This window comes from Bubalus kerabau, chromosome X (genome assembly GCF_029407905.1).
Source record: "Bubalus kerabau isolate K-KA32 ecotype Philippines breed swamp buffalo chromosome X, PCC_UOA_SB_1v2, whole genome shotgun sequence".
NCBI lineage: Eukaryota > Metazoa > Chordata > Mammalia > Artiodactyla > Bovidae > Bubalus > Bubalus kerabau.
Genome location: NC_073647.1, coordinates 89,203,698 through 89,231,076, shown reverse-complemented (window position 1 = coordinate 89,231,076; position 27,379 = coordinate 89,203,698). Strand labels below are relative to the sequence as shown.

Here is a 27,379-nt window from a genome sequence, read left to right as displayed (position 1 = left end):
TTCCATTCTTCTTTCTCAAGATCGCTTTGGCTATTCGAGGTTTTTTGTATTTCCATACAAATTGTGAAATTATTTGTTCTAGCTCTGTGAAGAATGCTGTTGGTAGCTTGATAGGGATTGCATTGAATCTATAGACTGCTTTGGGTAGTATACTCATTTTCACTATATTGATTCTTCCAATCCATGAACATGGTATATTTCTCCATCTGTTAGTGTCCTCTTTGATTTCTTTCACCAGTGTTCTATAGTTTTCTGTATATAGGTCTTTAGTCTTTAGGTAGATATATTCCTAAGTATTTTATTCTTTCCGTTGCAATGGTGAATGGAATTGTTTCCTTAATTTCTCTTTCTGTTTTCTCATTATTAGTGTATAGGAATGCAAGGGATTTCTGGGTGTTGATTTTATATCCTGCAACTTTACTATAGTCATTGATTAGTTCTAGTAATTTTCTGGTGGAGTCTTTAGGGTTTTCTATGTAGAGGATCATATCATCTGCAAATAGTGAGAGTTTTACTTCTTCTTTTCCAATTTGGATTCCTTGTATTTCTTTTTCTGCTCTGATTGCTGTGGCCAAAACTTCCAAAACTATATTGAATAGTAATGGTGAAAGTGAGCACCCTTGTCTCGTTCCTGACTTTAGAGGAAATGCTTTCAATTTTTCACCATTGAGGATAATGTTTGCTGTGGGTTTGTCATATATAGCTTTTATTATGTTGAGGTATGTTCCTTCTATTCCTGCTTTCTGGAGAGTTTTTATCATAAATGGATGTTGAATTTTGTCAAAGGCTTTCTCTGCATCTATTGAGATAATCATATGGTTTTTATTTTTCAATTTGTTAATGTGGTGTATTACACTGATTGATTTGCGGATATTGAAGAATCCTTGCATCCCTGGGATAAAGCCCACTTGGTCATGGTGTATGATCTTTTTAATGTGTTGTTGGATTCTGATTGCTAGAATTTTGTTAAGGATTTTTGCATCTATGTTCATCAGTGATATTGGCCTGTAGTTTTCTTTTTTTGTGGCATCTTTGTCAGGTTTTGGTATTAGGGTGATGGTGGCCTCATAGAATGAGTTGGGAAGTTTACCATCCTCTGCAATTTTCTGGAAGAGTTTGAGCAGGATAGGTGTTAGCTCTTCTCTAAATTTTTGGTAGAATTCAGCTGTGAAGCCGTCTGGACCTGGGCTTTTGTTTGCTGGAAGATTTTTGATTACAGTTTCAATTTCCGTGCTTGTGATGGGTCTGTTAAGATTTTCTATTTCTTCCTGGTCGAGTTTTGGAAAGTTGTACTTTTCTAAGAATTTGTCCATTTCTTCCTCGTTGTCCATTTTATTGGCATATAATTGTTGATAGTAGTTTCTTATGATCCTTTGTATTTCTGTGTTGTCTGTTGTGATATCTCCATTTTCATTTCTAATTTTATTGATTTGATTTTTCTCCCTTTGTTTCTTGATGAGTCTGGCTAATGGTTTGTCAATTTTATTTATCCTTTCAAAGGACCAGCTTTTGGCTTTGTTGATTTTTGCTATGGTCTCTTTTGTTTCTTTTGCATTTATTTCTGCTCTAAGTTTTAAGATTTCTTTCCTTCTACTAACCCTGGGGTTCTTCATTTCTTCCTTTTCTAGTTGCTTTAGGTGTAGAGTTAGGTTATTTATTTGACTTTTTTCTTGTTTCTTGAGGTGTGCCTGTATTGCTATGAACTTTCCCCTTAGGACTGCTTTTACAGTGTCCCACAGGTTTTGGGTTGTTGTGTTTTCATTTTCATTCATTTCTATGCAAATTTTGATTTCTTTTTTTATTTCTTCTGTGATTTGTTGGTTATTCAGCAGCGTGTTGTTCAGCCTCCATATGTTGGATTTTTTAATAGTTTTTCTCCTGTAATTGAGATCTAGTCTTACTGCATTGTGGTCAGAAAAGATGCTTGGAATGATTTCTATTTTTTTGAATTTACCAAGGCTAGCTTTATGGCCCAGGATGTGATCTATCCTGGAGAAGGTTCCATGTGCACTTGAGAAGAAGGTGAAATTCATTGTTTTGGGATGAAATGTCCTATAGATATCAATTAGGTCTAACTGGTCTATTGTATCGTTTAAAGTTTGTGTTTCCTTGTTAATTTTCTGTTTAGTTGATCTATCCATAGGTGTGAGTGGGGTATTAAAGTCTCCCACTATTATTGTGTTATTGTTAATTTCTTCTTTCATACTTGTTAGCATTTGTCTTACATACTGCGGTGCTCCCATGTTGGGTGCATATATATTTATAATTGTTATATCTTCTTCTTGGATTGATCCTTTGATCATTATGTAGTGACCATCTTTGTCTCTTTTCACAGTCTTTGTTTTAAAGTCTATTTTATCTGATATGAGTATTGCTACTCCTGCTTTCTTTTGGTCCCTATTTGCATGGAAAATCTTTTTCCAGCCCTTCACTTTCAGTCTGTATGCGTCCCCTGTTTTGAGGTGGGTCTCTTGTAGACAACATATGTAGGGGTCTTGTTTTTGTATCCATTCAGCCAGTCTTTGTCTTTTGGTTGGGGCATTCAACCCATTTACGTTTAAGGTAATTACTGATAAGTATGATCCCGTTGCCATTTACTTTATTGTTTTGGGTTCGAATTTATACACCATTTTTGTTTCCTGTCTAGAGAATATCCTTTAGTATTTGTTGGAAAGCTGATTTGGTGGTGCAGAATTCTCTCAGCTTTTGCTTGTCTGAAAAGCTTTTGATTTCTCCTTCATACTTGAATGAGATCCTTGCTGGGTACAATAATCTGGGCTGTAGGTTATTTTCTTTCATCATTTTAAGTATGTCTTGCCATTCCCTCCTGGCTTGAAGAGTTTCTATTGAAAGATCAGCTGTTATCCTTATGGGTATTCCCTTGTGTGTTATTTGTTGTTTTTCCCTTGCTGCTTTTAATATTTGTTCTTTGTGTTTGATCTTTGTTAATTTGATTAATATGTGTCTTGGGGTGTTTTGCCTTGGGTTTATCCTGTTTGGGACTCTCTGGGTTTCTTGGACTTGGGTGATTATTTCCTTCCCCATTTTAGGGAAGTTTTCAACTATTATCTCCTCAAGTATTTTCTCATGGTCTTTCTTTTTGTCTTCTTCTTCTGGGACCCCTATGATTCGAATGTTGTAGCGTTTAATATTGTCCTGGAGGTCTCTGAGATTGTCCTCATTTCTTTTAATTCATTTTTCTTTTGTCCTCTCTGATTCATTTATTTCTACCATTCTATCTTCTAATTCACTAATCCTATCTTCTGCCTCTGTTATTCTACTATTTGTTGCCTCCAGAGTGTTTTTAATTTCACTTATTGCATTATTCATTATATATTGACTCTTTTTTATTTCTTCTAAGTCCTTGTTAAACCTTTCTTGCATCTTCTCAATCCTTGCCTCCAGGCTATTTATCTGTGATTCCATTTTAATTTCAAGATTTTGGATCAATTTCACTATCATTATTCGGAATTCTTTATCAGGTAGATTCCCTATCTCTTCCTCTTTTGTTTGGTTTGGTGGGCATTTATCCTGTTCCTTTATCTGCTGGCTATTCCTCTGTCTCTTCATCTTGTTTAAATTGCTGAGTTTGGGGTGTCCTTTCTGTATTCTGGCAGTTTGTGGAGTTCTCTTTATTGTGGCATTTCCTCGCTGTGTGTGGGTTTGTACAGGTGGCTTGTCAAGGTTTCCTGGTTAGGGAAGCTTGTGTCGATGTTCTGGTGGATGGAGCTGTATTTCTTCTCTCTGGAGTGTAATGAAATGTCCAGTAATGAGTTATGAGATGTCTATGGTTTTGGGGTGACTTTGGGCAGCCTGTATCTTGAAGCTCAGGGCTGTGTTCCTTTGTTGCTGGAGAATTTGCTTGGTATGTCTTGCCCTGGAACTTGTTGGCCCTTGTGTGGTGCTTGGTTTCAATGTCGGTATAGAGGCGTTTGATGAGCTCCTGTCAATTAATGTTCCTTGGAGTCAGGAGTTCCCTGGAGTCAGGGTTTGGACTTAAGCCTCCTACTTCCAGTTATCGGTCTTATTTTTACAGTAGTTTCAAAACTTCTCCTTCTATACAGCACCATTGATAAAACATCTACATTAAAGATGAAAAGTTTCTCTACTGTGAGGGTCACTCAGAGAGGTTCACAGCATTACATGGAGAAGAGAAGAGGGAGGAGGGAGTTAGAGGTGACCCAAATGAGATGAGGTGGAATCAATAGTGGAAAGAGTGGGCTAGCCAGTAGTCACTTCCTTATGTGCACTCCACAACTGGACCACTCAGAGATGTTCACGGAGTTATACAGAGAAGAGAAGAAGGAGGCAGGAGACAGAGGTGGCCAGAAGGATAAAAGGGGGAAATGAAAAGGAGGGAGACAGATCCAGCCAGTAATCAGTTCCCTAAGTGTTCTCCACCGTCTGGAACACACAGAAATTCACAGAGTTGGGTAGAGTAGAGAGGGGTTAGGGAGGAGATACAGGTGACCTGGTGGAGAAAATGGAGAGTCCAAAGGGAGAGAGAGCAGTCAAGCCAGTAATCTCGTACCCTAGTGAAAAATGGGTCCTGAAGATTGGGTTCTTAAAGGTACAAAATTGGTAACAAATACATAAAAGCAAAAATTAAAAATCTAGAGTAGAGTTTGGAATTTCAAAAATGTGATGTTAATGAAAAGAAGAAGGAAAAGAAAGAGAGAAAAAACGAACAAAGAAAAACAAACAAGGTCGTGAAAATTATAAAGAAACTACAGGTACAAAATTGATAACTAATACCAAAAAGCAAAAATTAAAAATCTAGAGTAGAGTTTGGAATTTCAAAAATACAACGTTAAAAAAAAAAAGAAGAAGAAGAAAAATAAAGAGAGAAAACAAACAAACCAACAAAAACAATGTCGCAAAAATTATAAAGAAAATACAGGTACAAAATTGATATCTAATACCAAAAAGCATAAATTAAAAATCTTGAGTACAGTTTGGAATTGCAGATATACGATGTTATATAAAAGAAGAAGAGAAAGAAACAGAGGAAAAAAAAAGTCACAGAAATTATGAAAAAAACTATAGGTACAAAATTGATAACATATACCAAAAGGCTAAAATTAAAAATCTAGAGTAGAGTTTGGAATTTCAAAAATACAATGTTAAAGAAAAGAAGAAAAAAAAAAAAAAACACAGTCAAAAAAGTATAAAATATATATATGAAGTTTGCTGAAGAAGAAAAAAAAAAATAGGTTTTTTTTTTTTTTTTGCAAAGTAATAGTTATAAAAGTGAAAATTAAAGGACAATAGAGGACTTAAAATTTAAAAAAAAAAAAGAAGAAAGATTGATCGTAAAAATAGTAAAAATATATCTAGGTCTTTCTCCGGTTTTGTTGTGAGTATTGTGGGTTCAGTTCATTTTTGGCTAGTTCCTTAGTCCGACTTATATTTCTCAAGATCTATAGGCCCCTTCCTATGTAATCCGTAGTAACCACAGGGTTTTAATCTATGGCCTGTAGCTTCCAAGGCGTTTCCCTCTGTTATAGCTTCTTCTGTTTGCTGGTCTCTTCAGTGTCTGGTTCCCGCCCTGACACAAAGGGGACGGTGGAGGACACTATTTTTTTTTTAGGCTCACTTGTTCAGCCGCGCTGTGGGGAGGGAGGGAGGGGTGCTGCAAACAGATAACACTGGCGTGCGCTCGCAGTGCCTCAGCCACACTGGGTCTGCCCCCCGCTCACGGCGCGTGTAGCCTCCCTGCCCACACTGCTCGGGCTCTAGGTTGTTCCGCCAGGAACAATCAGAGGCCGGCCCTGGGCTGAGCTCCCAGGTCCAAGCCGCTCAGGTTCAGGCACTCGGGTAGTCCTCAGAGGCACGGACTCGGTTGGGCCTGCGTTTTGTGCTCTTCCCAGATCCGAGCAGCTCAGGTGATGAGGTGTTTGGCGGGCGCCAATGCTGCGACTTATCGCCTCCCCGCCACTCGGTTATCTGGGTGTAAAACCGGCTCACCTTCTCAGGCAGATGTTGACCGTCCAGACCCCCAAGAAGTTTTAGTTAGCAAAGAAGCCTGCTTACAGTTTTATAGATAGTGTCTCTCTGGGGCTGCGATTGCCCCCTTCCGGCTCTGGCTGCCTGTCACCGGAGGGGGAAGGTCTGCAGCCCGCTATCTCGGTTCAGTCCTTTGTTCTGTGCGCGGGCCTGGTGGTGTCTTAGGTTAAGGCTGGCTTTTTGCGTGGCAGATATCCCACAGTCTGGTTTGCTAGCCCAAATTATTTTGCTCAGATAACGCTCAGAACATTCGGCCCGGTTCTTATTCTAAGGGACACAGCCCGTGCCGCACTTCCCTGCCCAGCCCCCGCTTGCTAATGCCGTGTGCAGGCGTCTGCGCTGCTTCTCCGCTGGGGGAGTTACCGTAGGGCTCACAATCTGCGATTTTTTTTATTTTTTTTTTTCCTCCCTTTTATGTTGCCCTCTGTGCTTCCAAAGCTCGGCACAGATTCGGCAGTGAGAAGGTTTCCTGGTGTTTGGAAACTTCTCTCTTTTTAAGACTCCCTTCCTGGGATGGAACTCCGTCCCTCCCTCTTTTGTCTCTTTTTTTGTCTTTTATATTTTTTTCTACCTCCTTTCGAAGAGTTGGGCTGCTTTTCTGGGTGCCTGATGTCCTCTGCCAGCATTCAAAAGTTGTTTTGTGGAATTTACTCGACGTTTAAATGCTCTTTTGATGAATTTGTGGGGGAGAAAGCGTTCTCCCCGTCCTACTCCTCCGCCATCTTGCTAGATGGCCCCAAATTTTTTTTTCTGACATTATTTTACAACTTTATGCATTTCTTAACCACTTATTTTACTTATAGTTGATTTTTTGTCTTTTAACCTTCCTACTAGCTTTATATGTGGCTGATTCACAGTCATTACTATATATTTACCTTTACCACTGAGATTTTTTTCATATATTTTCTTATTTCTAGCTAAGAGGTGGCAAAGAATATACAGAAGAACTACACAAAAAAGGTCTTAATGACCTGGAGAACCACAAAGGGGTGGTCACTCACCTAGTGCCAGACATCCTGGAGTGTGAAGTCAAATGGGCCTTAGGAAGCATTACTACAAACAAAGATAGCATAGGTGATGGAATTCCAGCACAGTTATTTCATATCATAAAAGATGATGTGGTTAAAGTGCTGCACTCAAAATGCCAGCAAATTTGGAAAACTCAACAATGGACACAGGACTGGAAAAGGTCTGTTTCAAGGCCAAAGATTATTCCAACTACCATACAATTGCACTCATTTCACATGCTAGTAAGGTTATGCTCAAAATTCTTCAAGTTAGGCTTCAGCTATATGTGAATTGAGAAGCTGGGTTTAGAAAAGGCAGAGGAAACAGAGACCAAACTGCCAACATTTGTTGGATCATTGAAAAAGGAAGAGAATTCCAGAAAAACATCTACTTCTGCTTCATTGACTATGCTAAAGCCTTTGACCATGTCGATCACAACAAACTGGAAAATTCTTAAAGAGATGGGAATATCAAGACCACCTTACCTATCTCCTGAGAAACCTACATGTACGTCAAGAAGTGGCGGTAAGAATTGGACATAGAACAATGAACTGGCTCAAAACTAGGAAAGGAGTGAGACAAAGCTGTATATTGTCATCCCATTTATTTAACTTCTATGCAGAGTACATCGTGAGAAATACCAGGCTGGATAAATCACAAGCTGGAATCAAGACTGCCAGGAGAAATATCAATATCCTCAGATATGCAGATGATACCACACTAATGGCAGAAAGTGAAGAGGAATTAAAGAACCTCTTGATGGAAGTGAGAGAGAAGAGTGAAAAAGCTGACTTGAAACTCAACATTCAAAAAACTAAGATCATGGCATCTCTCCCATCACTTCATGGCAAATTGAAGGGGTAAAAGTGGAAACAGTGACAGATTTTATTTTCTTGGGCTCTAAAATCACTGCTGACAGTAACTGCAGCCACAAAATTAAAAGTTGCTTGCTCCTTGGAAGGAAAGTTATGACAAATTTAGACAGCATATTAAAAAGCAGAGACATTACCTTGCTGACAAAGGTCCATCTAGCCAAAGCTATGGTTTTTCCAGTAGTCATGTATGGATGTGAGAGTTAGACCATAAAGAAGGCTGAGCGCCAAAGAATTGATGCTTTGGAACTGTGATGTCATAGAAGACTTTTAGAGTCCCTTGGACTGCAAGGAGATCAAACCAGTCAATTCTAAAGGAAATCAACCCTGAATATTCATTGGAAGGACTGATGCTGAAGCCGAAGCTCCAATACTTTGGCCACCAGATGAGAAGAGTCGACTCACTGGAAAAGACCCCGATGCTGGGAAAGATTGAAGGCAAAAGGAGAAAGAGGTGGTAAAGGGTGAGATGTTTAGACATCAATGGACATGAGTTTGCGCAACTCTGGGAGATAGTGGAGGACAGGGAAGCCTGGCATGCTGCAGTCCATGGGTCGCAAAGAGTCGGACACTACTTATTGACATATAGACTGAACAACAAGCTATTGCTTTTGCTTTTCTACCTTGAGAAGACCCTTGAACATTTCTTGTAGGCCATTTTAATGGTGCTAAACTCCTTTAGTTTTGTGCTTGTCAGGGAAACTATCTTTCCTTCAATTCTGAATGATAAACTCGCCAGGTAGAGTATCCTTGGTTGGAAGTTTTTTACATTCAGTACTTTAAATATATCATGCCACTCCATTCTGGCTTGCAGAGCTTCTGTTGAAAAATCAGTAAGTAATCTTACGGGGTTTTCCTTGTATACGATTAGTTGTTTTTGTCCTGCTGTTTATAAAATTGTCTTCATCTTTTGCCATTTTACATACATGTCTTGGTGTGGATCTCTGTGGATTCATTTATTGGGGGGACTCTGTGTTTCCTGTACCTAGATGTCTGTTTCATTTTCCAGATTAGAGAAGTTTTCAAACATTTCTTTAAGTAAGTCTCTGTCCTCTTCTCTCCCTCTTTTCTCCATCTGCAATCCCCCTACCCCTACTATTAGAATGTTAGTACTCCTGATGTCATAGAGTTCCCTTAAACTCTCATTTTTAAAAATTCTTTTTTTCTATTCTGATTGGGTGATTTCCACTATTCTGTGTTCCAGATGGCTGATGTGTCCTACTATATCATCTAATTTGCTATCAATTTCCTCTATTTGTCATTTCAGTTATTGTGTTCTTCAGTACTGATTGGTTCTTTCTTATATTTTCAAACTCTTTGTTGAAGTTCTCACTCTATTCCTCCATTCTTCTCCCTAGTTTGGAAAGCCTTTATGACAATTTCTTTCAATTATTTATCAGATAAATTACTTATCTCCATTTCGTTAAGATTTTTTCTGAAGTATTATCTTGCTCTTTCATTTGGAACATACTCTTCTGTCCCCATTCTGTTTGACTTTCTGTTTCATGCTACACATCTGGCAAAACAGGTACCTCTCTTGGTCTTGAAGGCATAATCTCTGCTAAGAGCATCTTCTGTGTAGTCTGAATGTGTCAGGCAGTTTTGGCAGGTCAGCTGAAGCCTAATATATCATTGGCCATGGGGATCCTAGGGCACTGCACACTTGGGCTGCCCTGGCACTATGACTATACCTTGTGTGGGCCAGGAGCAGGCTGAAGTGCCTTGGCAGGCCAGCTAGATAACCTGGACTACATTCCACTCATCTCATCAAGGTGATGGTGGTGATTTAGTCACTAAGTCATGTCCGACTCTTGCGATCCCATGGATTGTAGCCTGCCAGCCTCCTCTGTCCATGGGATTCTCCAGGGAGGAATACTGAAGTAGGTAGCCATTTCCTTCTCCAGAGGATCTTCCTGACCAAGGAATTGAAGCCAGGTCTCCTTCATTGCAGGCATATTCTTTACGGATTGAGCTATGAGGGAAGACCTCATCAAGGTGATGGGAGAACACAAAAAATGGTGCTCTCTAGCACCTTCAACACTGAAGAGACTTCTAGCAGTTCTCTGCCCATTTATCAGACACTCTAGGTAGGGATAGTAATAGGATTTCCTTCATGCATAGTCTAGGTCCCTTTTAAACCACTGTTTTTATCACTGTGCCCCAGGGCAGGCGAGTGTGCACACATGCTCCTTAGTGATCCCTCTCCACTGCTGTATACCACATTGAAATGGGGTTCTCATCAGTACTGTGTCTCTGTCTCTACCAATCTCTATGTGGTACTTGTACTGTTTGTTGTGCAGAAGCTGTTTAATCACACCTCAGTTCTTCTGTAGAAGGAACTGCTCTTTACATAGCTGTAAATTCAGTGTGTCTGTGGGGGAAGGTGACATCATGGTATTCCTATACCACCACCTTAGACCAAATGCTGAGTTTTATGCTGGTTCAACCTTAGTCACAAGGAGGCTATCAAAATTAATAGGGCTGCAAGCTCACACAGCGTATCCAGAAGAAGAGAGCTATCCAAGTCTGAAATTCCACTGCTGGAACTAACTGGCACCTTTCCTAAGGAAAAAGGCTTAACAATTGGGAATTGGGCAAAGAATACTTCTTTCTTCCATATGTTGACTCTATTCCAGTGTGTGTCTGGTTTGTGTCACTAATCAGTTCCTTCATCATTGTTTTCAGTATTTTGGCCAGAATTTATAATTGGTATCTGTGGGAGATAATCTGCTTATCCAAAAAGAGCTACTCTGCCACTACTAGAAGCAAAACTCCCCAACTAACTACTGAATTTAGAACTGTGACAATATAATTTCATTCTAAAGACAGAACTTTAAGTATTTAACACTAGTTAGGTTTCTTTATTGTGATTGTTTACCATGCAAAGTTGAAACTGTGGACACAATGAAGACTAAGTAACTGAGTACATAAACTAAGGATAATGGGAACCACCTTTCTCTCTGTTGCAGTAAGAAGTTAAAATATGAAAAGAGGAAGATCAGAATGATGTCTGCAGTCCAAAGTAAAACTAAAAGTATCAATATCAACACATGAAAATACATCACATATATTGGCTTTCCCTGCTAAAGAGCCTGGAAGCGAAGACATCCTAACAGCAATGAGCACATCATACACCCAGATATTGCTTTCTAAATACTATACCCCACTAAAAGGAATCAGAACTTCTTGGAGAAATAACCGATTCCAGGGCTGGGGAACAGACAGTGCAAAGTAAACAGTGAACATCTTGTGAGGGCAGAAAGTAAGAAAAGTGCTCAAGGTTGATGAAGACTTATGAAAAGGTCTACAAGAGCCATACAAAAGGGGTTCCCACTAGCCAATATTGGTATAATTTGAACATTAAAATAATGACAGTAAGAAAATGTTCATGGAAAAAGAAAAAAATGCTAGCATACACTAATATAAACAAATAAAGAGAGAGCATAGAAATATAAACATCTCCCTTACAGAAAAGACAGAAGTAATGATAGGACATCACCATTTTGAACCATCATAGTAACATACCATTGATTCAAGAATCATAAATGGATGTGGTGACAGGCAGAATTTCTAGGAATGGCCCCCAAGATTTCATGCCCCCTAATCACCAGATCCTGTGAATGTGAGGAAATAACACTCCCATTGTTTTGCTACATAAAATGGCACAGGTGACTTTAAAAAATGGGAGCTCATTTGGGAGAGGTGAGACAGAAGGGACCTAATCTAATCACATGGGTCCCTTAAAATAGAAAAATGTCTCTAGTTCATGGCAGAAGATGCAAAAGAAACAAGCAAAAGGCTAAGTCAGAGAAACTCAAAGCATGAGAATGACACAATGCACTACTGCTGGCTTTGAAGTTGGAAGGGGCCATGCGAGAGGAAATGAAGGAGCTGAGAGGATCCTGGCCAATAGTTAGCATGAAATGAGGACCTCAGACCTACAACCACAATGAACTGAATTCTGCCAACAACCTGAATGAACATGAAAATGGATTCTTCCAGATTCTATAGAAAGGAACACAGTCTTACTATCACTTTGACTTAGCCCTTGTGATTCCCTGAGCAGACCTCAGCAAAGCCCACCTGGACTCCAGATCCACAGAACTGTGAAATAATAAATTTGGGTTGTCTTAAGCTGCCAAGTTTGTGATAATTTGCAATTTTTAAAAAAAAGCTAATTTTTGATGATGAAAAGAATACCTAAGCAGTTTCAAAGTAATCTTCAACAAATTACTTTTTAGGTAGGTACAAAAGAATAAATCATAACTTTACAGTGGTTTAATCTAGAAAAGCAGCCATAACCAAATAACCTAAGTTAACATCACCAATAAAGGAGGAAACTTCATCATGTGCTTTGTGATATGATGTATGGACAAGAACATAACACCACTTACACAACAATCCTGCCAAAAATTAAAAACCTCAATCTAATTTTATAACTAATCAGACAAATGAACACTGAGGGACAATCACCAAAATAATATATCTATACATTTTTAAAATGTCATGGTTCCAGCTTGTTTGAGATTTGAAAAGGCTAAAGACCAAGTAACATATACAGTGTGGGCTCTTCAACGGGATCCTGGTCTTGGGAGGGTAGGGGACTTACCTATGAAAACACTGTTGGGCAATTTATGAATTAAGACTAGAGATTGTGGATTAGATAAAAGTACATATTTCATTTTTTCCACCTATTTATTGATTCCATTGTTATTCATAACTTCCTGTATTTTGATGCTGCCATTTCAAATTATTTTCCTTCTGATTTAAGAAAACCCTTTGGTATTTCCCCTAGTGGACATATGCTGACATCATTCTTACTTATTTTTGGCCATGCCTCATGGCATGCTGAATCTTAGTTCCCTGATCAGGCATCAAACCCATGCCCCCTGCAGTAGAAGGGCAGAGTCTTAACCACTGGACTGTCAGGAAAACTCCAAAGTTTTATCCACCTTCACTTGTGAAAGATGTTTTCACTGAGCAGACTATGCTAGCAATTATTTTCACTTGGCCCTTTAAATAAATCATTTATTTATCATCCAGCTTTTAACATTACTGTTGTCAAATGAGCTATCAGTGTTACTGTTCAAAAACATTCAACATTAAAAAAGCAATGACTGTTTTCCTCCAGCTGCTTCTAAGATTTTTCTCTTGGTTTTTGTTCTTTAGGAGTTTATTATGATTTTCTTAGTTGTAGTTTTCTTTCCATTTATCCTGCTTGAGGTTCACAGTGTTTCATGAATCTACATGATGTCTTTCTTCACTTTTAGGAAATGCTCAGTGAGTATCTCATCAAACTCAGATTCTGAACCATTCTCTCTCTTCTTTCCTTCTGGGACTCTAATTACACATATGGTTGAACTTTTCACTGTGATCTGCCACTCTTCATACTTCTTGTACATATTGTGTTTGTGTGCAAATAGGCCTGTGTGTGTTTGTGTCTGTGTACGCACGCCTGTGTGCATGTCCACCTCTTCTATATGCGCCTACCCTTAAAAACTTGAAAACAAATGATGGTAATCATCACATGATACAATATACTTTTAAAAAGGAAAAAGGAAGGTAGAAAGGAGATGTTGTTTTGTATTTTAAAAATGTATGGACCAAATCTATGCTGAAAAGTTATCAAAGAAAATAAAAACATAACTCATAATACATGAATAACTTTTAGAATAACATATTTCTGTACTGCTCCCACTCCTATCTATTTTAAAGTTAACAGTCATCACCCACTTCTATAAAACATTTCCATTACAAATAAAACCTTCAGTGTATGCTTCTCTAAGCACCTAAAACCATAAAACCTTAAATTTTTTACTTATCTGAATCAAAATCTATAATATCAGATATTACCTAACTCCTAGAAACACAGGGGCTATTAAAAAATTTAATAACTTCAGATCCTCAAAAATAAACGGTAAATAAGACTAGAAGATATTGCAATTCTTTTTTCCAATTTACCTGTGCTTTGGTTCATCACAAGTCTTGGAGGAGAACTTGTTTCTTCAGATTCCTCTGATGAGTGTGCCAGAAAGTCATGAAGCTTCTGCACCAATGTATTCAACTTGCTTTCGCTGTTAAAATAAAAGTTTTAAGAATATCCTTATTTACGAGGTCATATATTGAATTAAATACATAGTTTAGTAAACTGAAAATCTATCTACACTGTAAGTGGTCTGAAACAAATAAAATAAAACTTAAAGAAAATGTCTTTTCTTTATTTCACTGAGGATATGAAAACATGAGTAACAAACTCTACATGTACACTTATCTACAAAGTATAATTCAAGGACTGTGATAAACCATTATGGAAAATAATGTGAAAAAGAATATGTGTGTGTATATATATATAATATATATATAAAACTGAATCACTGAGCTGTATGACAGAAATTTAAAACTCTATACATGAATAACATATTTTTAAAATAAAGTATAATTCAAGGAAAATATTAATAGTATGAGATTCTGCTTTACATCATTTACAATAATAATTCATTCATTTTTCAAATACATTTCCTGAGCACTTACTCTCTGGAAGCCTTCAGTAGTTTTTTGTTTATTACTCTATTTTCTGTTTAGAACAGAGTAATTTTATAAATGATAAACACAACGATGAATAAAACATAGAATGGGATTTAGAGCTCACAGATTCCCATGGAAATATTTATGTAAGTGTATTATTACAGTATATCCTACTAAGTTATATAATAGATGCATCTGTAATCCAACAGGGTTACAAAAGAATAAAAGTTTAAAATGCAAAAAATTCAAATCCTCTGTGTATCAAAAGATACCATCAAGAAAGTGACGAGACAACCCATTTAACTGGGGACAACTATTTTCAAATCATGTACCTGAAAAGGCATTAATACCCTTTTATATAATATATATCCTTTTAATAATATAAAGACTTCTTACAATTAAACAATAAAAAGACAAACCCAACTGTAAAATGGGTTTTAAAGAACTTAGTTATACAACAACTCAACAACAAAAAGCCCAAACAAAAACTGGGCAGAAGACCTAAATAGACAGTATTCCAAAGAAGGCATATAGATGGGCAATAGGCACAAGAAAAGATATTCAACATTTCTATTTACTAGAGAAATCAAACCAAAACTACAGTGAAATACCATACCAGTCAGAAAGGTCATCGTTAAAAAGTCTACAAATAATAAATGCTAAAGAGGGTGTAGAGAAAAAGGAACCCTCCTACACTGTTGGTGGGAATTTAAGTTGGTGTAGCCACTGTGGAAAACTCTATGGAGGTTCCTCCTAAAACAAAATAGAATTACCATTTGACCTAGCAATCCCAAACCTGGGCATTCAAAAAGATACATGCACCACAATGTTCATAACAACTCTATTCACAATAGCCAAAACATGGAAACAATTTAAATGGTCACTGACAGATAAATAAAGATGTGGTATATCTATACACATCACCATATGTAAAATAGATAGCCAGTGGAAATTTGAGCTATGACTCAGGGAGCTCAAACTGGTACTCTGAAACAACCTAGAGGGGTGGGATGGGGTGGAAGGTGGGAGGGAAGCTCAAGAGGGAGGGGCATATGTATAACTATGACTGATTCATGCTGCTGTATGGTGGAAACCAACACAATATTGTAAAGCAATTACCCTTCAATTAAAAATAATAAAAATGTTAAAAAGAAGATATGATACACACACACACAGTGAAATATCACTCAGCCATAAAAGAATGCAAAATGCCATTTGCAGCAACATAGATGCAACTAGAGATTATCATACTAGGGAAGTAACTCAGAAAGAGAAAGACAAATACCACATATCATTCATATGTTTAATCTAAAATATGACACAAATGAACCTATTAAACAGAAACAGAATCAGCTCTAGAGAGCAGACTGTTGTTTGCTAAATGGGGCGGGAGAGTAGGAGGGGGGCTAGAGTGGGAAATTGGAGGCAGCAGATTTAAGCTTTTATATACAGAATGGATAAACAACAAGGTCCTACTGTATAGCAAAGAGAACTATATTCAATATTCTATGATAAATCACAATGGAAAAGAATATTTTTTAAAGAATGTATATATAACTGAACCACTTTGTTGTAGAGCAGAAATTAATACAACACTGTAAATCAACTATACTTCAATTAAAAAAAGAACTTAGATATACAATTATGCAAAAAATACACACAAATGGCCAGGAAGCACATGAAAAAATGCTCAAGATTATTAGTCATTAGAACAAAATATAAATCAAAACCACAATGAGATACTATTTTATACACATTAGGATGAATATGATCATTGTATCTTAAAACTAAAGGGTTGGCAAGGATGTAAAGAAATTGGAACCTATATACATTGATGGTGGGAATGTAAAATGGGACAGTCAGTATGAAAAACATTTTAGTGGTCAGCAATTCCACTCCTAGATATATACCCAAGAGAATGAAAACATATGCCCATGCTCAAAAAACTATACAAAGTTCATAGTAGCAATATTTATAAAAGTCAAAAGCAAAAAGTATCCAAATATCCATCAACTGATAAATAAACAATGGGATATTATACCCCAATAAAAAGGAATGAAATATTCATCCATACTAAACATGGATGAACCTTGGAAACTTTATGATATAAAAGGCAGACACAAATTCCTATATGTTGGATGATTCTGCTTATACATGTAAAATATCCAAGTAGGCAAATCTACAGAGGGAGAAAGTAGATTAGTGGGTACCCAGGGAATGGAGAAGGCAATGGCACCCCACGCCAGTACTCTTGCCTGGAAAATCCCATGGACCGAGGAGCCTGGTAGGCTGCAGTCTATGGGGTTGCTGAGAGTCGGACACGACTGAGTGACTTCACTTTCACTCGTCACTTTCATGCATTGGAGAAGGAAATGGCAGCCCACTCCAGTGTTCTTGCCTTGAGAATCCCAGGGACGGGGGAGCCTGATGGGCTGCCGTCTATGGGGTCGCACGGAGTCGGACACGACTGAAGCAACTTAGCAGCAGCAGCAGCAGGGGATGGAGGAAGGGGGAAATTGGGAGGTATGGGCTATCTTTGGGGACAATGAAAATATTCTAATTTTAGAAAGTGGTAACAGTTGTACAATATTGTGAATTTAGTAAAAAAAAAATTTTTTTAACTGAATTATATACTGAAATGATTTTAAATGGTAAATTCTGTTTTATGTGAATTTTACCTCAATGGAAAATAAAAAGTAGAGGATGGAATTTAAGAATGTATGTAATACATGTTTTAATGCCATTCTCCGAAATCATATTAAAAAAAAAAGAATTTACCTTAAAAAAAAGAATGTATGTAATAAAACATAAGACATAAAACTTGTGCACACACCTCCCCCAAAAAAATCCATAAATAAAATTTAGTCGGCAAAATCATCTGAAAATAAAAAGCTTCTTATTATATTAACTAAAACTGGGAATCCCTGATGGTCCAATAGTTAGGACTCCAGGCTTCCATTGCAGAGGGCATGGATTCAATCCCTGGTCAGGGAACTAAGATTTCATATGCCATACAGTGTGACCAAAAATAATAATAATAAATTCCTAGTATATAAATGAATAAAAGACAATTAAAAAATGGAATATAACTATGTAAAAAAAGAACTGGGAGAAAAAGTACTCCAATCTCATGGGGTCGCATGAGTCAGAAACAACTGAGTGACACAATGAGTATATGAATGAATAAAAGACAAAATTTTTTTTTAATGGAATATAACTATGTAAAAAAAAAATTAGGAGAAAAGCACTCCAATCTCACTAATCATCAAAAGAATGTACATTAAAACACTAAGGTGGAGCTTCTCTGGTGGTCCACTGGTTAAGAATCTGCCTTGCAATACAGGGGACATAGGTTTGACCCCTAGTCCGAGAAGATCCCATGTGCCATGGGGTAACTAAGCCCATGCACCACATCTACTGAGCCTGCGCTCTGGAGTCTGCGAGCCTCAACTACTGAGTCCACGTACCACAACCACTGAAGTCTTGTGCCTAGAGCCTGTGTTCTGCAACAGAAGAAATCACTGCAACCAGAAGCCTGCCCACCATAACAAACAGTAGCCCCTACTCTCCACAACTAGAAAAAGCTCAGCAACAAAGACCCAGCAGAGCCAAAAATAAATAAATAAAAGACTTTAAGAAAAAACCACTAGAAATCAGGTAATATCTGTGAGGCCTTCATAAGCCAGACACCTCCCAGATTCAAGCAGGGTGCTGGGCTCCAAGGCCAGTGGCCCCTCTGTACCAGTCTTCTATGTTTGCTTGGAAGATCCAAGATATTTAAGGAATGAAAAAGAAATGAAATTTAACAGGCATACTGCAACTAGAGATCTTGTGTGAGATTTCGTTGTTGGTAGAGAGGGTTGTTTTTAAAAAATCTTTAAACAAACTTGACTCTAGAATATAGATACCAAGAGGTTATGGTTTCTATTTTTGCCATAACCTTTCTTTGGAAATGAGTCAGATGTCCAAAAATATTATCAAGTCACTCAGTGCCCTTAAATCTTCAACTAGAGAATGGAACCAGAAGAAAAGACAAGAAGGAACAATGTCATTCTACATCTTGTTCCATCAACAGATTAGCAAACATTGAAAAAATTGTACTTTAGAAATGAAAGTATAGCAAATGATGTAGAAATGATACAGCATAATGATGATTATCCTGTTCATTCCTAGAACTCACAGCAATCCAACCACAAAACCAGCTATCACATGAATTCATGCTGTAGCTGAACAATGTCAAGACTATGAATAAATCAATGCAGCTCATTAACAGTACGATTATATGTAAAAATTAAAACAAGAGGACACAATTCAGAACTTACTAGGGCTTCCCTGATGGCTCAGTGGGTAAAGAACCTGCCTGCCAATGCAGGAGCCATAAGAGATGCGGGTTCAATTACTGGTTCAGGAAGATCCCCTGGAGAAAGAAATGGCAACCCATTCCTGGAGAATCCCATTGACAGAAGAGCCTGAATTACAAGACCAGCCAGAAGCCTAATGGTGAGAAAATATTGATACTTAAAAATTTTGCCCATTCATTTGAAAAAATTTCTCTTTAAGGGCAGATGTGAATTTTGGAATTAGACAAATGTCATTTAGAATACGCACTAAAATTAGTTTTTGACAAATTCCATAGTATTCCTTAAGATTTTCTTGAGTATCTTCTAAATTGTTCAGAAATCTATTTAAGAGACAGCATTACAGAGTGAAGTCAAAAAGATAAACACCATATTAACACATATACGTGTACTCTGAAAAAAATGGTATAGACAATCTTATTTACAAAGTAGAGACAGAGACACAGACTTACAGAACAAAATAGATACCAAGGGGGAAGTGGGTGGTGGGATGAATTGAGAGATTGGGACTGACATATATATACTATCAATACTATGTAAAAAATAGGTAACTAATGAGAACCTACTATATAGCACAGGAACTAAACTCAGTGCTCTGTGTTGGCCTAAATAGGAAGCAAATACAAAAATGAGGGGCTATATGTATATGTATAGCTAATTCACTTTGCTGTACAGTAGAAACTAACACAACATTATAAAGCAACTATACTCCAATAAAAGTAAAAATAAATAAAAATGCAAAAAATACAAATGAAAATAAAAGATAGCACTTATCAACCCTTTTGTAAATTGAAAGATCTTTTCCTAAGGCAAAACTGCATGCATTAACTTATCAGTTTTATAACTGTGAACTATTTTAAGTTATTTTTATTAAATCCAGATGTGGTTGTCATTCTATTACTCCTTCATCAAAATGGGAAACTTACTCAACCAGTACTAAACATTATATCATTCAAGGTCCTAGATAAAAATCCTTAAAATGATCCTACAAGAGTAAAAGACTTTCTTGGTGGCACAATGTATAAGAATTTGCCTGCCAATGCAGGGGACACAGGTTTGATCCCTGGTCTGGGAAGATTCCACATGCTGTGGAACAGCTAAGCCTGTGCATCACAACCACTGAGCCTGACTCTAGAGCCTGCAAGCCATAATTACTGAGCCCAAGAGCTGCAACTACTGAAGCCTGCACACCCTAGACCCTGTGCTCCACAAAAAGAGAAGCCACCACATTGAGAAGCCCACGTACTATAACTAAGAGTAGCCCACACTCACCGCAACTAGAAAAAGCCTGAGTAAAGCAACAAAGACTTATCACAACCAAAAATAAATAAATAAACCTTGAAAAAAAGAGTAGTTAAAAATTTATTTTAGAGGAATGTGATCACCCTTTATACTTACAGATATACGATTAACAACATGGGCTTGATGTAAAATCTAATCTATCTTTAAGTAAACCAAAATAAAAATCTAAAGTGCTAATGTAAGATAACCATATCATACATGACTGAATTTCAGACCAAGTTTTAAGTTCTAATATCAGTGTTTTGAACTATGGGCCATGTTTTTTACCTTGAATGTTTTACAACTTTTTTTCCATGAGGAACTCTAGAGTTCTAAAAATTACTAGTGCTTCAACATTTCTGCATTACTAATTGGATAACCATATGTGTAAAAGAGCTAGCCTTTTTTAATTAAACTTTTCATTTTGAGATATTTACAGATTTACATGTAGTTGAAAGAAAGATTCTATGTATGTGTTACCTAGTATTTCACAATAGAAACATCTAACACTGGGAATTCCCTGTGGTCCACTGGTTAGAACTCTGTGCTCACAATCCCATGGGCTCGGAACTAACAAGCCTCATGGTATGGCCAAAAAACAACAAAAAATAAAAACCAAAACCCTTATTTTTAATTTTCACCCATTCATCTACTTGTTCCAACGAATAAGCAGCTATTTTTAAAACACAGCAATAGATCACACAGTATGTCTGAAATTTGGAAATATCAATAACCTCTGATATGCAGATGACACCACCCTTATGGCAGAAAGTGAAGAAGAACTAAAGAGCCTCTTGATGAAAGTGAAAAAGGAGAGTGAAAAAGTTGGCTTAAAGCTCAACATTAAGAAAACTAAGATCATGGCATCCTGTCCCATCACTTCATGGCAAACAGATGGGGAAACAGTGGAAACAGTGGCTGACTTTATTTTTCTGGGCTCCAAAATCACAGCACATGGTGACTGCAGCCATGAAACTAAAAGACACTTACTCCTTAGAAGGAAAGTTATGACCAACCTAGATAGCATATTCAAAAGCAGAGACATTGCTTTGTCAACAAAGGTCCATCTAGTCAAGGCTATGGTTTTTCCAGTGGTCATGTATGGATGTGAGTGGGACTATAAAGAAAGCGGAGCACCAAAGAATTGATGCTTTTGAACTGTGGTGTTGGAGAAGACTCTTGAGAGTCCCTTGGACTGCAAGGAGATCCAACCAGTCCATCCTAAAGCAGATCAGTCCTGGGTGTTCATTGGAAGGACTGATGTTGAAGCTGAAACTCCAATACACTGGCCACCTGTTGCAAAGAACTGACTCATTTGAAAAGACACTGATGCTGGGAAAGATTGAAGGCGGGAGGAGAAGGGGGTGACAGAAGATGAGACGGCTGGATGACATCACCGACTCCATGGACATGAGTTTGAGCAAGCTCCAGGAGTTGGTGATGGACAGGGAAGCCTGTCATGCTGCAGTCTATGAGGTCGCAAAGAGTAGGACATGACTGAGTGACTGAACTGAACTGAAGGACATAACATAAGTCGATTAGAATCAAGTGGGACCAAGATGGCAGACAAAGACTAGACCTTGGTCCTCAATCAGTAAGTGACATGACACACCCAGAGTTACCATGACAGTTCCAAAGCACTGTTAAAAGACCAAGGAGTGGGCAGTGCCCCAAATCCTGGAAATCTCCGTCCCTTCCCAAAAATAGTTGGAATAATCCTCCAACTCATTAGCATATTAAATTACCCAGCCTATAAAAACTAACCAGACCCCATTTTGCAGCCACACAAGCCCTCTGCAGTGGTCTACACTCTGTCTATGGAGTGTGCCTCTCTCAGAATCTGAATAAATCTACCTCTTACCTATCACTTTGTCTCTCACTGAATTCTTTTTGTGATGAGACATCAAGAACCTGAGCTTTATTTGGCCCTGAAACCAGGTACCACAGGTTTTGGCTGGGTTTGAGTCCTATCCAAATGGGGTCAAGTCCCAATCTGAGGTAAATGGTTTCATGCTCACTTAACAATTGTTTAAAGTAGCATATTATAATCCAAACTGTAAAGGAAGAGTAAACTTATCTCTGTCCACAGATGACAACTTATATGTAGGAAATCTTAAAAGAATTCATAACAAAAATTCTTAACACAGTTAATAAACAAATTGTAAAGCTGGTGGATACAAAATTCACACAAAAAAATCAGCTGTATTTCTCTATACTAACAGCCAACAATCCAAAATGGAAACTTGGAAAACAATTACATTTACAATAGCATCAGAAAGAATTAAATATTTAGGAATAAATTTAACCAAGGAGGTGGAAGACTTCTGGTAAGCTTCAAAACAGCAATCTTTTCACAGCCAGAAAAAGTTAAAAACACAAATATTTTTAAGATGGCAATACTACTCAAAGTGGTCTACAGATTCTTTTCAACTCCTATCAAAATCACAAGATATTTTTGCAGAAACAGAAAAATCAATTCTAAAATTCTTGAGGAATATTGAATAGTCAAAACAATTATGAAAAAGTATAAAATCAAAGAACTCACAATTCCTAATTTCAAAACTAACTACTAAACCAACAGAATTTACCATATAACACAGGGAACTACACTTAATATCATGCAATAACCTAAACTGTAAAATAATGTGGAAAATATATGTGCATAACTGAATCACTTTGATGTATATAACATATATATATATATATATAAAACACAATACAGTAAATCAACTAAACTTAAAAAATCTAAATGCAGAGCTAAAATAATTAAAACATTGTAGTATTGGCAGAAGAACATATAGAACAATGGAGTATAGAACCTAGAAATAAAGCCTTGCATATATGTGGTCAATTGATTTTCAAGAAGGGTATCAACAATATACTACAGGAAAAGGACAATATGGAAAAAACTGGACATCCACATGCAGAAAAATTGAATTGGACCCTTGTCTTACACCACATACAAAAATTAACTCAAAATTCATCAAAGACCTAAAAAGCATAGCTAAAACCATCCATTAAACTCTATAGAAAATAGAAGGGGAATCTTCATGATATCGGATTTGGCTATGCTTTCTTGACTATGATACCAACAGCACAGGCAACAACAACAACAAAAAATAAACTGGATTTCACCAAAATGTAAACATTTTGTGCATCAAAGGCTATTATCAAGAGAATAAAAAGACAACCCACAAAATGAGAGAAAATATTTCTAAATTATATATCAGAAATGGTACTGATAGTCAGGAAACATAAAGAAATCTTACAATTCAACTAGGAAAAAACCAACCAACCAAATTCAAAACTGAGCAAAGGCACAGCAATCAAAAAAAAAAAAAAATGAAATAAAACATATTCAAATTGGAAAGGAAAGATAAAACTGTGACTATATGCGTATGACATACAATACAGAAATTCCTAAGGATTCCACACAAAAACTATTAACTAATAAATGAATTTAGCAAAGCAAAAGAATATAAGATTAATATACAGAATATGTTGCATATCTTTATACTAACAATGAAATCTCATAAAGAGAAAGTAACAAGAATCCCATTTAAAATAGCATCCAAGGAGTTCCCTGGAGGTCCAGTGGTTAGGATTTGGTGCTTTTACTGCTGGGGCATGGGTTCAATACCTATTCTAAAAACTAAGTTCCTGCAAACCACACAGTGTAGCCAAATAAATAAATAAATATAAAAATAATTTTAATAAACAGTATAATAGAATCCAAAAACATAAAATACCTAGGAATAAACCTAACCAATGAGGTAAAACAGCTATACATTGAGAACTATAAAACAGTGAAAAAGGAAACAGAAGATGATTCGGAGAAATGGAAAGATATCCCATGCTCTTGGATTGGAAGAATATTGGTAAAATGGTCATACTATCCAAAGCAATCTACAGACTTAATACAATCCCTATCAAACTACCTATAACATTTTTCAAAGAACTAGAACAAATAATCATAAAATTAATATAGAACCACAAAAGATCCAGAACTGCCAAAGCAATCCTGAGGGAAAAGAACAAAGCTGGAGGCATAACCCTCCCTGACTTCAGACAACAGTATAAAGTTACAGTAATAAAACAGCATGCCATTGGCACAAAAACAGACATATAGAAGAACAGAACAAAATAGAGAGCCCAACAATAAACTCAAAACATCTACAGTTAAATAATCGTCAACAAAGAAAGCAAGAATAAACAATGCAGAAAAGCCAGTCTCTTCAACAAGTGGCAATAGGAAAGCTAGACAACCTCATCAGTGGTAAATCAGTGAAGTTAGAACACTCCCTCATACCACAAAGAAAAATAAACACAAAATGGTTTAAAGACCTAAACATAATCATGATACCATAAAACTCCTAGAAGAAAGCATAGGCAAAACATTCTCTGACATAAATCGTATCAGCGTTTTCTTAAGTCAGTCTCCCAAAGCAATAGAAATAAAAATAGGAGTTCCAGTTCGGCTCTTTGTGCAGCTTCAGCAGCAGCTCTGGGAAAGATGGCAGCCTGGGCGGGTTTCCAATCTGTGGTTCCCAGCGGGGCGTAGGAGCCTCAGGGAGGGCTGGGCGTGGTGGCTGCCCTGAGCCTAGGCAGGGCACTGGGGAGTCTGGTGCATATGGGCCCAGCACCCGAGTCAAGGTCTATACCGCTCCTGGGTGCCCAAAGCAGCCTATCCAAGACCAGGTATGTTACCAGGCAGCCAAATGACACCTCAGGGACCCTCCTTGGGACCCCCTGGTTATGAGGGGAACCCTTCAGTCTGACCTGGCCTGGCTCAGTCAGAGATGGACCAGTCCCACAAGAGACCTGCGCCTCAGCAGATCCAGCAGGTCCAGCAGCAGACAGTCCAAAATTGGAATCACAGTGCAAAAAAACGATGGCTGACAAAATTCTATCTCAAAGGATTCGTGAAATGGTACCAGAATCCTAAGTCTATATGGATCTCTTGGCTTTTGAAAGGAAACTGGACCAGACTATCGTGAGCAAATGGCTAGATATCCAGGAAGCCTTGAAAACGTCCCATCAAGCAAAAACGAAAGCTGTGTATTTTCATTTCTAACACTTTCAATCTGGCTAAGTCAGATGCCAAGGATGGAGAAGGGACGGTGGCTTCCAGGGAGCTTCAGGTAGAAGGACAGCTCCTGGAGGGTTCAGCCTTGTCCAAATATGCCACCACCAAACAAAAGAGGAAGTTCTTTTCTTTTAAGTCCTTGGTAATCGAACTGGACAAAGACTTGTATGGACCAGACAACCATCTGGTAGAATGGCACAGGACCACCACTACCCAGGAGACGGATGGCTTCCAGGTGAAATAGCCAGGAGATGTGAATATACGGTGTACTGTCCTGCTGATACTGAATTACCAGCCTCCTCAGTTTAAATTAGACCTTTGTCTGGCTTGGCTCCTGGGCATCCACACCCAGACCTGTCCAGTGATCATTCAAGCACTGTGGCAATATATTAAGACACATAAGCTCCAGGACAGACATGAGCGGGAGTTTGTCATCTCTGACAAGTACCTCCAGCAGATCTTTGATTCTCAATGTATGAAGTTTTCAGAGGTCCCCCAACAGCTCCATGCCTTGCTTATGACACCTGAGCCCATCATCATTAATCATGTCATCAATGTTGACCCGAATGATCAGAAAAAGACAGCTTGTTATGACACTGATGTGAAAGTGGATGATACCTTGAAAACCCAGATGAATTCTCTTTTGCTGTCTACTGCTAGCCAGCAGGAGATAGCTACTCTAGACAATGAGATCCATGAGACAACAGAAACTATCAATCTGCTGAAGACCCAGCAAGAGTTCTTACTGAGCTTTGCCAGAGACCCTCAAGGTTTCATCAATGACTGGCTTCAGTCCCAGTGCCGGGACCTCAAGACCATGACTGATATGGTGGGTAACCCAGAGGAGGAACACTGAGCAGAGTTCTACTTCCAGCCTTGGGCCCAGGAAGCTGTGTGCCAATATTTCTACTCCAAGGTGCAGCAGAGATGACAAAAATTAGAGCAAGCCCTGGGAATACAAAATACATAGGGCTTCACCCACAAAGCCCTAATTTGGCTGCGCCAATTTCTTTATTTGGGCCCTGTGTTGTGTCTCATACTCTTGCCTGGGGCCTTCCAGGGGATGCTGTTGGTTTTAGGACAACACCAGAATGAAGAGGATATCACGTGACAGCGGTTATCCTCTTCCACCCCATTCCTTCCTGTCCCCAGCTTCCCTTTGCCCCACAAATTTCGCATGTGCCACTCCCCTCCCCTGGTCTGCTTAGGACATCTAGATAGTATTAGAGAGAGAACCCATAGTTTGATAATTAGTGCAGTGAATGGACTGGGCCTAAGGCCAAGTGGTCTTCAAGGGGACCAACTACACTGATCCTGCCCTTCAGAGACCCAGGAGTTAGGAGCTGTAGCCCCTTCTCCACAACTCAGGCCTGGGGGCACTCTATAAACTAGTTGATCTTGGATCTCCTGATAACAGAATCCAATTTCCTTCCTTCCCTCCACAGGTTTGGAGCAAACTCTCCCTTCACTTGTTGCCCTCTAGCACTAAAGGAACCCTGGCTCTTGGGCTCCACTGAGCCCGAGGTCAGTCTACAGCCCTCCAGATGGGCTTGCTGTCTCAGTGCTTCTCTCCACTTCCTCGGAAGGGGGCCCACATCAGTATCAGAGTTTGTTCTCGTAGTATTGCTCCCTCCCAGCACACTCCCTGTAGCTGCTGTTAAGGATTTCCTCCTGTCTGTCCTAACCAAGGGCATTCAGGTAGGGGAATCTTGCCTGTCCATGTCAGAGCCCTGGGAACCTAACCTAGAGTGCTGTCATTGCCAGCAGAGGATGTTCCTTCCTGCGTGGAGGTGTGACTCATTCATTCACTCTACCCTGCCTCCCCCATCTGCCGGGAGCCGGCATATTGCATATTGAGTGCATATTGCATATTGAGTGCAGCACTTTCCACAGCATCATCTTTCAGGATCTGGAATAGCTCAACTGGAATTCTATCACTGCCGGGAGCCAGCGTGAGGAACTCCGCCCATGACAAAGGTCATGAGGAAGGAGGCTCGGCATACTCAAAGGCGGGATCGAGCCTCAGGAGTCCCCCTGGAAATTCTCGAGCATCTACCTCCCAAACCAGAGTCTGCCTACTTTCTGCTTTTTGCTTTCACCTACACCTCTGACTTTACGGGGGGCTGTCCCCCACTACCTCTCTCTGAAAAAAGAGTTAGCTTACAGCTCCAGTTAATAATTCCTGGGTGTGACAGTGTTTCAACCTAAAAACTCCTTTGGAAATCCTCTAGCCTGCCTGAATA

The 27,379-nt window shown here is 38.4% G+C and overlaps 1 protein-coding gene and 1 pseudogene across 11 annotated transcripts in view; one reads left to right on the top strand and one right to left on the bottom strand.

Moving 5' to 3' along the window:
• ATRX (ATRX chromatin remodeler) overlaps window positions 1-27,379 on the bottom strand; it is a 285,555-nt gene that overhangs the window by 205,526 nt on the left and 52,650 nt on the right. For all 11 annotated transcript variants that reach the window (XM_055565688.1, XM_055565686.1, XM_055565681.1 and 8 more), the window contains one exon: window positions 13,848-13,960. In XM_055565688.1, the coding sequence (XP_055421663.1) occupies window positions 13,848-13,863 (16 nt within the window). In that variant the 5' untranslated portion in view covers window positions 13,864-13,960. The remainder of the gene's footprint in view (window positions 1-13,847; window positions 13,961-27,379) is intronic.
• Window positions 24,564-26,106, top strand: LOC129640393 (SWI/SNF-related matrix-associated actin-dependent regulator of chromatin subfamily D member 1-like; annotated as a pseudogene).